The sequence below is a fragment of the Pecten maximus genome, chromosome 1, assembly GCF_902652985.1.
Source record: "Pecten maximus chromosome 1, xPecMax1.1, whole genome shotgun sequence".
Classification (NCBI taxonomy): Eukaryota; Metazoa; Mollusca; class Bivalvia; order Pectinida; family Pectinidae; genus Pecten; species Pecten maximus.
Window position 1 is genome coordinate 32,508,911 of NC_047015.1, and position 12,839 is coordinate 32,521,749.

The 12,839-nt window shown below is 35.5% G+C and overlaps 1 protein-coding gene across 1 annotated transcript; it reads right to left on the bottom strand.

The window, feature by feature from the left end:
• Positions 1-243: 243 nt before the first annotated feature.
• Positions 244-12,364, bottom strand: LOC117330686 (4,5-DOPA dioxygenase extradiol-like). Its single transcript, XM_033889132.1, has 3 exons — positions 12,057-12,364; positions 4,953-5,412; positions 244-4,607 (listed from the first exon to the last, which is right to left on the bottom strand). The coding sequence occupies exons 2-3, from the start codon at positions 5,392-5,394 to the stop codon at positions 4,366-4,368; spliced, it is 684 nt and encodes a 227-aa protein (XP_033745023.1). The 5' UTR covers positions 5,395-5,412; positions 12,057-12,364; the 3' UTR covers positions 244-4,365.
• Positions 12,365-12,839: the final 475 nt, after the last annotated feature.

Sequence of the window (12,839 nt, forward strand, 5' to 3'; positions counted from 1 at the left end):
TGTTTAGTTTCGGGTGCGCTTTGCACCGACGTCTGTAGGAATAGACAAAATGTGGCGAAAACTTGTGTTCCAGTGACTTAATTTGCTGAAGAAAATTGAACACACAAAGTAGGAAAACATTTCACATGAATTATTACTTTTGAACACCATTTTGACACTCAGTCACAGATTTTTTTCCTTGGAAAAAAGGTAGGGGCACCCTTATTAGGTCATATACGGTACATTTATTTCTTGAGAATTTCATTTTTTTTTTTTTTTTTTTGTCTATTTCATTATTTGTATATTTCTTAATGTTTTTCTTGTTGGCCAAGTTGATGTCAACTTTGCAAAAATATAGTAAATCCAGTTGCATGAAATTTTGTGTGCCCGAAATACCTTTGAAAAAATAGGTACACATTTATCCCAAGCAAATTCAGCCAAGTTGCATGTAACGAAAACTGACTATTTTTCTGTTATTTCCATTTTTGAAAATATCACCTTTTTTTTCAAAATTCAGAAGGTATATAATGCCAAATCAAGTAAAAATTAGATTATTTACCATATTACTTGATTTATATGTTAACAATATGTACGTGCATGTTTGGGTATAGTGTGGCCTGCTGTATTTGTTTGTGAATTCTTACACAATATGGTTGTAAGATTGAATGCCATAAGCTTTAGAATTCCCTTCAAACATAACACATTTACACACTGCTGAGGTACAAAAACTATAAACGTCTTAAAAAATTTTAAAGAAAATTTAATGAATTAATTAAATGAGGCGTTTGAAAATAATATCATTGAAATATAACCATAACTGTACATTGTATTTGCAAATGAGTACATTTCAAGGGTAGATCCAGTAGTTTGCCAAGAGGGATTGCCATGGACTTGGTACATGTTACAGTCTGATGTTGCTACAGTCAGACTTGGTTTCAGATGTTATATGTTACAGAAAAAAAAATGTAGTTGAAAAAAAACACATTTAAATTCTATCACCTTTAGACATGAACTTACAATTCTGGTTTTTGTTTATGTAACAATTTAATCCTTTATTGATTTGGTAATACAAGACATGATAATATCATGATCTTTTACACTGTAGATGTATTAATGTTTTTGTACACTTAAAATTAGGGGCAATATTGAATGTTAATATATTAACACATTGACACAACATATATATGTAATGTAGATCCAATATGTAAAACATCCAATTTTCTCCATAAAACTGTCTTGGTCAACTGAAAAGTCAATAAACAATTAGGTTAAACATATTAAAACTGACACCTAGTTTATTGGCAGGCCAGAGAATATTACAATATAATGTAACACCTAGTTATTTAATATATTACATTGTTAAATGATTCAAACTTCTATATGTTTACAACATCATTTAGAGGATGATAAATTCATTACACTTTCTGTACTTGTCGTCGGAGCATACTCCATTGCATATTGATCATGTAGTTGTTGCTTTTCCTAAGAGATGTGCCCAATGGTACTCTTATTATATATCTGTTATGTATATATACATGTATATATACACTTGTATTTTAAATACAAATCATTGTTATGGTTTTGAAAATGTTTTTTATCATAATACTGAAAAGAAATTGATGTACGTTTGAAAAAAATGAAAGTGAAATGGTAATAAAAGAAAATCTAATAATTTGTTGTTTTTAATTTGTGTACCGAGTTACCTTCACAGTCTCATTACAGACAACACTGTTTAATACTTAATTATTAACGATACAGTCAGGTAGCAAAGTTTGTATTAAGTCGTCTTCGGAAACAATGCCCATGGGCCTAAATGGTCATCTGACTTCAAATACCTACAGCAAGGAGAATGAAAGCCGTTATACTCCCACTTTTTTCAGTAAAATCTCACTTAGAATCTGTTTTCTGGTAAGTAGTTGGTAACTACAGTATTTGTTTTTATAATCATCAAAATCATTTAAAGCCAAAAAAAAGTACTGGCTTTTGTAATAATCAAAATCATTTAAAGTTAAAAAAAAAAATGAGCTAATTTTCCCCATTTTGGGGTTCTCCTCTTTGTCCAATGAGTTCAAACAAGCCTTACGTATTTCAGAAATGATTCCAACTCTTTCAGTGATGTATTTCAGTTCAAATTTGGTTGAAACAACGAATTTCTTTTTAAGACCCCAACCTATGGTTCAAGGCGTCAAACTAGCGTGATTTATATGAATTAGGATTGCCCTCTTCCAATGAGACCAATAAACTAGAAAGCGTACAAAGGCGTGTTACAAGATTAATAACAAAGTGACGTAATCCAGAGAGGACGCATGCATGACAAAAATGCTACAAGATCTAAACCTTCCAACACTCCAAACCAGAAGAAAACACCAACGTCTCGTATACTTGTACAAAGTTATAGAAGGACAAAATATCACCTGAACACTCGATCATACTTCCACACAAAAACGGATAATCAAGGCAAAATCTTGCATGGCCTGTGAAACATTCAACATTGTTCCAACATCTGTGAGAAACGACAGCAAACCTGTAATCATCACATCTGGAAAAACTGAATAATTCAGGGAAAAAACATTCTTTATGCGCACAGCAATTAACTGGAAGACAGCAACATCGCTAGCGCCAAAGTTGAGTACTTCACGGGACACCACGATTTATTGCTCCTTTCCTCGGTCATATTATAGCCAAACTGGAAATCTCTGACGTACTGATATATATTTATAGCGATACAGATGATACGTCAGACGAAATATAGTTGTAATACACTCTGACATTAAGGGGCCCCGTCCCCTTGAGTCGAACCAGCATGATTTGTATTAATTATTATTGTCCTCTCCCAATGATACTTCAGACGAAATTTGGTTGTTATCCACACATGCATTAAAGAGAAGTAGCGTTTAAAGAAAAAAGAAAAAAACCTAGCTAAGTTCCCCTTTGGGGCCGTCCCTCTGTCTCCAAAGGTCGAAACAGCTCATGTATATAATGTGACTTGTAAAGCAGTTTCAACAATTCTTTTAGACCCAGTGAGCACACATGCGCCTATATTTCCAAATGTGTGTTAAATTAAAATCCAGTTATGTCAATGAATGTATCCAAGGAAACAGAACAATTCTATTTCCGAGAAAAAATCATTGTTTTCCAATCGCAAGTCCACATGCAAAACTTCCATGTATTATATGGATTGATGGTATTTTGGTACCGTGCTCTTCAATAAATCCACGGATAAAAGAAATTAGGGATCAATTATTATAATGTTAAATAAGATTTGTAGCAAGACAAACATTTCTACAAACTGGTACTGGTTTTGTTAAATTCAGTAGCAATCTATTTTGTTTGGGCAGATGCAAATATTTTATCTGCAAGTTGAAAGCCCATGTACCTGGGTAAACTAGCGCATTCCGCGATGTTTGTTAGTTGTCCTGTGTTGTAGTCGCCCAGTTTTGATAACTCGGCAAAGATAGGATCATAATTTGGGCAATTTGTATGCTCAGTCATAAACTTCAAGGGGATATATGTAAATGGCGTACCCATAATGCACGTCCGTTACATCTTATACATACATCTGTAAAATTAATCGTGAAACATTCTTTATTGCCGACTGTTGAAAAAACGTCTAAAATTTTCCATACGGAGTTGAACAATCCGCAACCGCTTTGTTGTTTACAACACATTATCTGCACTTTGTTATTTATAAAACAACAACATATTATCTGCACTTTGTTATTTATAAAACAACAACATATTATCTGCACTTTGTTATTTACAAAACAACACATTATCTGCACTTTGTTATGTACAGAACAACAACACATTATCTGCACTTTGTTATTTACTAAACAACACATTATCTGCACTTTGTTATTTACAAAACAACACATTATATGCTCTTTGTTATTTACAAAACAACAACACATTATCTGCACTTTGTTATTTACAAAACAACAACACATTATCTGTACTTTGTTATTTACATCACAGTATCTGCACTTTGGTTGTGACAATTGTTATCCTTAACACGCAATCATTTTAAACGTTCCTTAAACATTTTGTAAATAGTCAGTTGGGATAAACCACATCTGTCGATCACCTTTTCCAAAGCATGTATCCTTATATTATCATCCATATCAGGAAGATGAGACTTGAGCGGTGTTCACTGTAAACGATGTTATCTATTCCACCAATTGATCCACTTCGATAAATGTCCGATTTGATCACTGATGTATTCAAGTGAGTTACTTAGCTTGGAATCTGTAATGGTCGTACAACAGACTGCCTATCGTAAATTCAGAATGAAGAATTGTCCCAGGCTGATATCCACTTGCTGCACAACATAACGCTATAGGAAGGAAGTGTTCTGGGGTTTTATGTGCACTTGAGAATGACTTCTCTTCAGAGCAAGCCAGGAACTTGTCCCTTCCGTTCGTTAGGGCTATAGTTGGGGTTGGACACCAGGTCGTGAAGCCACTCTCTGAATGGTTCGGCCCAAGGTAGATTTGACTCGCACATCCCCGAGTGTGAAGCGAACCCACTACCTATCACCAGAATGTTTTCCTTACTCAAGTCCGACAACGCCTCACCAATCTTCAGGTGTTCCCCCATGTCATAACTCTTCAACAGTGATACTTCAACCACTAAAACACGAGGAAAACGAAATTATTGTGATAAAAATGTGCATTCTTTATTCATTTCTTTCGACTTTTTTGATAATTTTTTTTTGTATTTGTATCTAATATTTACTTAATTGTTACCTAGGAAGTAGTTTTGTTATTGAAAGAGCAAATATAATGTAGTTGTAGTTTTACACACAAACCACAATACATGGCGAATTTACAATAGTTATTTTTTCATCTAACCTACCTCATGTTGAAATATGGATACAAACCAACGCTTCTTGTAATTCGTAATTGTGTGATTTGCATATCAAATAAAATAAATATCATCAAATGTACATGGTCTTAATTTCGAATCCACCTTACCTGGGATATTGGCTTCAGGGAACACCAGCTTTAAAGGGATGAATACTCCGTGATCTAGTCCTCGTTTGTTGTCTTCATTACACGGAATTCCTCTTGCTTCAAGTAGATCTTTGACCCTCTTTGCCACATCGGGTGCCCCGGTTACAGGCCATCGTACCTCGTACGTCTCGGGAGGCCATTGGAAATCACCATAGTCATAAACCAAAGAATAATTTTCAGGTGATGTCACCGAGCATATCTCTTCTTCCCAATGGGCACTAAAAACTACAAGAGCCTTTGGGGTGGTTATGCTGTGGTCCGTTACGAAGCTCTTCAAAACGTTTGCCGCAGTGGAGTCTTTATCCAAACCTTTTACCCTTGGCTCTGTTGTGGCATCCATGTAAAATGAAGGCCCAGCACCATGGGAAAGGAATATAGCGGGTTGGCATTCACTCACAGACATTTTCGCTTCACCCAGGGACTAAAGAAGATATGAAATATGTTTTAGCAAATGAGACCCATACTATCAACACTCATTGACCAAACTAGTATTCAAAATCATTTTCAAAATGACAGAAAATGTATACTTGGAAACCTGCTATGGCGAATAACGACCGGAAAATTTCACGACAAACAGGCACAATTACAAATATGACACCGGCTACTAACGCTTAGATATATTCAAGCTAATACTGACAAAAACAATTTGGGTTTTCGTCAGCTAGATGCCACGTTGTGTATTTCAGTTCATTTTATTTCCCCACTCATTTGAAAAAAAAGTAACAAATCTGACATAGCTTTATGATATATGATTTGACATTTTATGGGCGCAGGCAAAACAGATGTCTCTATATCTATATCGAAATTATGGGAATACAGTTTATCATTTAATGCATTTGTCGTAAAAAGTGCTATTATCTTATTTGATATTTCCTGTCTTTAAACATTATATCTCCCACTAAGAACGTCAATGTGTACGATCAGTTAAATGTAATTGAACACAGAGTCGTTTTTTATCATAAGTTTCAGTTGCATCAGAGAATCCTAGCCTTCCCTATAATACACACACCATGATGAGGACAGGTTTTTGACAAACTACCTGGGGGTACGTGTAGATCTATTACGAAATCAGCTTGACGCAATAAAATGTTTTCATTTGTAATGGACTATACAGCAGTCTGTATAGTAGTTATAAATATGTAGACACGCAATAAGGAGGACGTGTTTACTCTACATGTGTGTTATTAAGAGGGAAGCGGCATACCTCTTAAACATAACATACAATGCACTTCTAATCCACAATTATTTGGATAAACACAAACTATCATAACTGATATACAATACAACGTTTAGAATACTAGATTTATTCCACCTTTTTAATATGATAATAATCTGACGTGAAGTAGTGAGCATTACTAGCTCCTAAAGTCACAGGCTTACTTGTAACAATAGTATCCTTTTGAGAGACGACCCTTTTAGTCGCCTCATTTAAAATACAACTACTTTCTTATCTCCTGAAAAGTGGTTTGTTAATGTTGTAATAACGAATAGCGGACTACGTGACGCCTGTTTTAGGTATTCCCTAACAAAGATCTTACTGACAACAGGAGACAACAACCACCTGTTTATATTGCCTCATTATAAAAAGGTGTTCCATTATCTAATCAAGATATCAGATACGTGCTTTGTAGGGATGATCGTTTTGAAGATTCGAATGGGTTAATGAATATATCGAATTTGCTTTTAAAACAATAGTAAGTAATAGATCATTCACGAAATCAATTCTGAATGAGTCCATGTGGGTTATTTAGCATTGGTACCGTTAATGCTCTATCGGTTACTAAAGCAAAGGGGAGTGTGCTTAGATTTCTGGGCTTAGTTACAGTCACTAGAACTGATGAGAGTGATTTCTGTGTATAGTTACAGTCACTAGAACTGATGAGAGTGATTTCTGTGTATAGTTACAGTCACTAGAACTGATGAGAGTGATTTCTGTGTATAGTTACAGTCACTAGAACTGATAAGAGTGATTTCTGTGTATAGTTACAGTCACTAGAACTGATGAGAGTGATTTCTGTGTATAGTTACAGTCACAAGAACTGATGAGAGTGATTTCTGTGTATAGGTACAGTCACTAGAACTGATGAGAGTGATTTATGTGTATAGTTACAATCACTAGAACTGATGAGAGTGATTTCTGTGTATAGTTACAGTCACTAGAACTGATGAGAGTGATTTCTGTGTATAGTTACAGTCACTAGAACTGATGAGACTGATTTCTGTGTATAGTTACAGTCACTAGAACTGATGAGAGTGAGTTCTGTGTATAGTTACAGTCCCTAGAACTAAGGAGAATGATTTCTGTGTATAGTTACAGTCACTAGAACTGATGGGAGTGAGTTCTGTGTATAGTTACAGTCACTATAACTGATGAGAGTGAGTTCAGTGTATAGTTATAGTCACTATAACTGATGAGAATGATTTGTTTGTATAGTTACAGTCACTAGAACTGATGTGAGTGATTTCTGTGTATAGTTACAGTCACTAGAACTGATGAGAGTGATTTCTGTGTATAGTTACAGTCACTAGAACTGATGAGAGTGATTTCTGTGTATAGTTACAGTCACTATAACTGTTGAGACTGATTTCTGTGTATAGTTACAGTCACTATAACTGACGAGACTGATTTCTGTGCTTAGTTACAGTCACTAGAACTGATGAGTCGGATTTCTGTGTATAGTTACAGTCACTAGAACTGATGAGAGTGATTTCTGTGCTTAGTTACAGTCACTAGAACTGATGAGTCGGATTTCTGTGTATAGGTACAGTCACTAGAACTGATGAGAGTGATTTATGTGTATAGTTACAATCACTAGAACTGATGAGAGTGATTTCTGTGTATAGTTACACTCACTAGAACTGATGAGAGTGATTTCTGTGTATAGTTACAGTCACTAGAACTGATGAGAGTGATTTCTGTGTATAGTTACAGTCACTAGAACTGATGGAAGTGATTTATGTGTATAGTTACAATCACTAGAACTGATGAGAGTGATTTCTGTGTATAGTTACAGTCACAAGAACTGATGAGAGTGATTTCTGGGTATAGTTACAGTCACTATAACTGACGAGACTGATTTCTGTGCTTAGTTACAGTCACTAGAACTGATGGGAGCGATTGCTGTGTATAGTTACAGTCACTAGAAATGATGAGTCGGATTTCTGTGTATAGTTACAGTCACTATAACTGATGAGAGTGATTTCTGTGTATAGTTGCAGTCACTTGAACTGATGAGTCGGATTTCTGTGTATAGTTACTGTCACAAGAACTGATGAGAGTGATTTCTGGGTATAGTTACAGTCACTAGAACTGATGAGAGTGATTTCTGTGTATAGGTACAGTCACTAGAACTGATGAGAGTGATTTTTGTGTATAGTTACAGTCACTAGAACTGATGAGAGTGATTTCTGTGTATAGTTACAGTCACTAGAACTGATGAGACTGATTTCTGTGTATAGGTACAGTCACTATAACTGACGAGACTGATTTCTGTGTATAGTTACAGTCACTAGAACTGTTGAGACTGATTTCTGTGTATAGTTACAGTCACTAGAACTGTTGAGACTGATTTCTGTGTATAGTTACAGTCACTATAACTGACGATACTGATTTCTGTGCTTAGTTACAGTCACTAGAACTGATGGGAGCGATTGCTGTGTATAGTTACAGTCACTAGAACTGATGAGTCGGATTTCTGTGTATAGTTACAGTCACTATAACTGATGAGAATGATTTCTGTGTATAGTTACAGTCACTAGAACTGATGAGTCGGATTTCTGTGTATAGTTACAGTCACAAGAACTGATGAGAGTGATTTCTGGGTATAGTTACAGTCACTAGAACTGATGAGAGTGATTTCTGTGTATAGTTACAGTCACAAGAACTGATGAGAGTGATTTCTGGGTATAGTTACAGTCACTAGAACTGATGAGAGTGATTTCTGGGTATAGTTACAGTCACTAGAACTGATGAGTCGGATTTCTGTGTATAGGTACAGTCACTAGAACTGATGAGAGTGATTTATGTGTATAGTTACAATCACTAGAACTGATGAGAGTGATTTCTGTGTATAGTTACAGTCACTAGAACTGATGAGAGTGATTTCTGTGTATAGTTACAGTCACTAGAACTGATGAGACTGATTTCTGTGTATAGTTACAGTCACTAGAACTGATGAGAGTGATTTCTGTGTATAGTTACAGTCCCTAGAACTAAGGAGAATGATTTCTGTGTATAGTTACAGTCACTAGAACTGATGGGAGTGAGTTCTGTGTATAGTTACAGTCACTAGAACTGATGAGAGTGAGTTCTGTGTATAGTTACAGTCCCTAGAACTAAGGAGAATGATTTCTGTGTATAGTTACAGTCACTAGAACTGATGGGAGTGAGTTCTGTGTATAGTTACAGTCACTAGAACTGATGAGAGTGAGTTCTGTGTATAGTTACAGTCCCTAGAACTAAGGAGAATGATTTCTGTGTATAGTTACAGTCACTAGAACTGATGGGAGTGAGTTCTGTGTATAGTTACAGTCACTAGAACTGATGAGAGTGAGTTCTGTGTATAGTTACAGTCCCTAGAACTAAGGAGAATGATTTCTGTGTATAGTTACAGTCACTAGAACTGATGGGAGTGAGTTCTGTGTATAGTTACAGTCACTAGAACTGATGAGACTGATTTCTGTGTATAGTTACAGTCACTAGAACTGATGAGAGTGAGTTCTGTGTATAGTTACAGTCACTAGAACTGATGAGACTGATTTCTGTGTATAGTTACAGTCACTAGAACTGATGAGAGTGAGTTCTGTGTATAGTTACAGTCCCTAGAACTAAGGAGAATGATTTCTGTGTATAGTTACAGTCACTAGAACTGATGGGAGTGAGTTCTGTGTATAGTTACAGTCACTATAACTGATGAGAGTGAGTTCAGTGTATAGTTATAGTCACTATAACTGATGAGAATGATTTGTTTGTATAGTTACAGTCACTCGAACTGATGTGACTGATTTCTGTGTATAGTTACAGTCACTAGAACTGATGAGAGTGATTTCTGTGTAAATTAACAGTCACTAGAACTAATGAGAGTGATTTCTGTGTATAGTTACAGTCACTAGAACTGATGAGAGTGATTTCTGTGTATAGTTACAGTCACTAGAACTAATGAGACTGATTTTTGTGTATAGTTACAGTCACTAGAACTGATGAGAGTGATTTCTGTGTATAGTTACAGTCACTATAACTGACGAGACTGATTTCTGTGTATAGTTACAGTCACTAGAACTGTTGAGACTGATTTCTGTGTATAGTTACAGTCACTAGAACTGTTGAGACTGATTTCTGTGTATAGTTACAGTCACTATAACTGACGAGACTGATTTCTGTGCTTAGTTACAGTCACTAGAACTGATGAGTCGGATTTCTGTGTATAGTTACAGTCACTAGAACTGATGAGAGTGATTTCTGTGCTTAGTTACAGTCACTAGAACTGATGAGTCGGATTTCTGTGTATAGGTACAGTCACTAGAACTGATGAGAGTGATTTATGTGTATAGTTACAATCACTAGAACTGATGAGAGTGATTTCTGTGTATAGTTACAGTCACTAGAACTGATGAGAGTGATTTCTGTGTATAGTTACAGTCACTATAACTGACGAGACTGATTTCTGTGCTTAGTTACAGTCACTAGAACTGATGAGTCGGATTTCTGTGTATAGTTACAGTCACTAGAACTGATGAGAGTGATTTCTGTGCTTAGTTACAGTCACTAGAACTGATGAGTCGGATTTCTGTGTATAGGTACAGTCACTAGAACTGATGAGAGTGATTTATGTGTATAGTTACAATCACTAGAACTGATGAGAGTGATTTCTGTGTATAGTTACAGTCACTAGAACTGATGAGAGTGATTTCTGTGTATAGTTACACTCACTAGAACTGATGAGAGTGATTTCTGTGTATAGTTACACTCACTAGAACTGATGAGAGTGATTTCTGTGTATAGTTACAGTCACTAGAACTGATGAGAGTGATTTCTGCGTATAGTTACAGTCACTAGAACTGATGAGAGTGATTTCTGTGTATAGTTACAGTCACTAGAACTGATGGGAGTGATTTATGTGTATAGTTACAATCACTAGAACTGATGAGAGTGATTTCTGTGTATAGTTACAGTCACAAGAACTGATGAGAGTGATTTCTGGGTATAGTTACAGTCACTAGAACTGATGAGAGTGATTGCTGTGTATAGTTACAGTCACTAGAACTAATGAGACTAATTGCTGTGTATAGTTACAGTCACTAGAACTGATGAGTCGGATTTCTGTGTATAGTTACAGTCACTAGAACTGATGAGAGTGATTTCTGTGTATAGTTACAGTCACTAGAACTAATGAGACTGATTTTTGTGTTTTGTAGTGGACGACCATATAAAATATAGAACAATTAAATGCTTTTCGCTCCATTACATAGTGTAACGTATGTGTGTTACATATATAAATTGAATGTATCGGTGAGGCTTTGTCTAACCTGCTTAATCTTTAGGTTTAGGATTACGTAACATTTCTTACTAGGGGAAACGGATAAACACTTCATTAGCATTTTATACTCAAGTTTATAACAATTAGTTTCGATTTAAATAGCAATCTTACTGTACCTGTGTTTAAAAGCTACATATAACGTGTTCCTATCGCATTGTCAACATTTAAATACAGAGAAATACATCCACTTGATTTACAATGCTATTTATCCTTTATACGTCACCTAGTCACACTTGTCCTTAACATTAGTTACCTAGGAGGATTCATTTCCCAGGTAAAACAGTACAATCATGTTTTAATACATCAGGGTTTCTATCAATTAGTACTACACCATTATAACAGAGGATAGTCGACATGCGTTTTTTTTCCTACTAAAACAACTTAAGACTACTGACACGCTAACAAACCAGTACTCATAACTCAAATAATCATATACTCTACTGACAGGCTAACAAACCAGTACTCATAACTCAAAATAATCATATAATACTCTACTGACATTTTCGTTACAATATTAAGACCTCGTTACCTGTTTCTGGATAATAAACCTGAGTTGATCCCGTTCACTTCCACAGTTCTGAGGTTAACACTCAGAAAAGCCTCGACTTCTACGAAACAAGTGTTGCTTAAACATTGGCTGCGTCCACATTTCTTTTCCTTGCATACGTAAATTGTATATATATTACAGTGCCTTTTAACGTAGGAGAAGCACTCAACCGTGTTGTCATTTTAGTTGATAAGTATTTGAGTGAAATGGTCTGGCTTCAGTAAACACAAGCTGTCAAGTATGCCTTAGCAGTTTTGTGTATAAACATCTACAAACTCTTCTATAAAACTTCATAATACATTATGTATGTGTGTATACATGCGACTGAGCCTTAGATTAGCGACGTGCTATACACTACTTACACGTGGTGTCACGTGGTATTGTTTAATCATACATGACGAAATACCTGACAAGACATGGCAGTCACTAACCAGGTGTTAATTAGTAATTATCATACGTAACAGTAATAACCTGAATTTCTTCAGTATGGCTTAAGGAGGCTATCATACATTACATGTACCAAATATACACAACACTTTAAATGAATTATAATGAAGGAAAATCTTTCACATGCAAAAGAATATACTTTCTTAATCCTATAAACAAATAGTACCGTGAAATAGCAATTGAAATGGCCCATATACCATCAGGACAATGTGAAAAGTGTGAAGCCTAGACGGACACTAATGGACCATGTCATCAACATAATGTAAAAAGTATGAAGCCTATATACATACTAATGGACCATGTCATCAACATAATGTA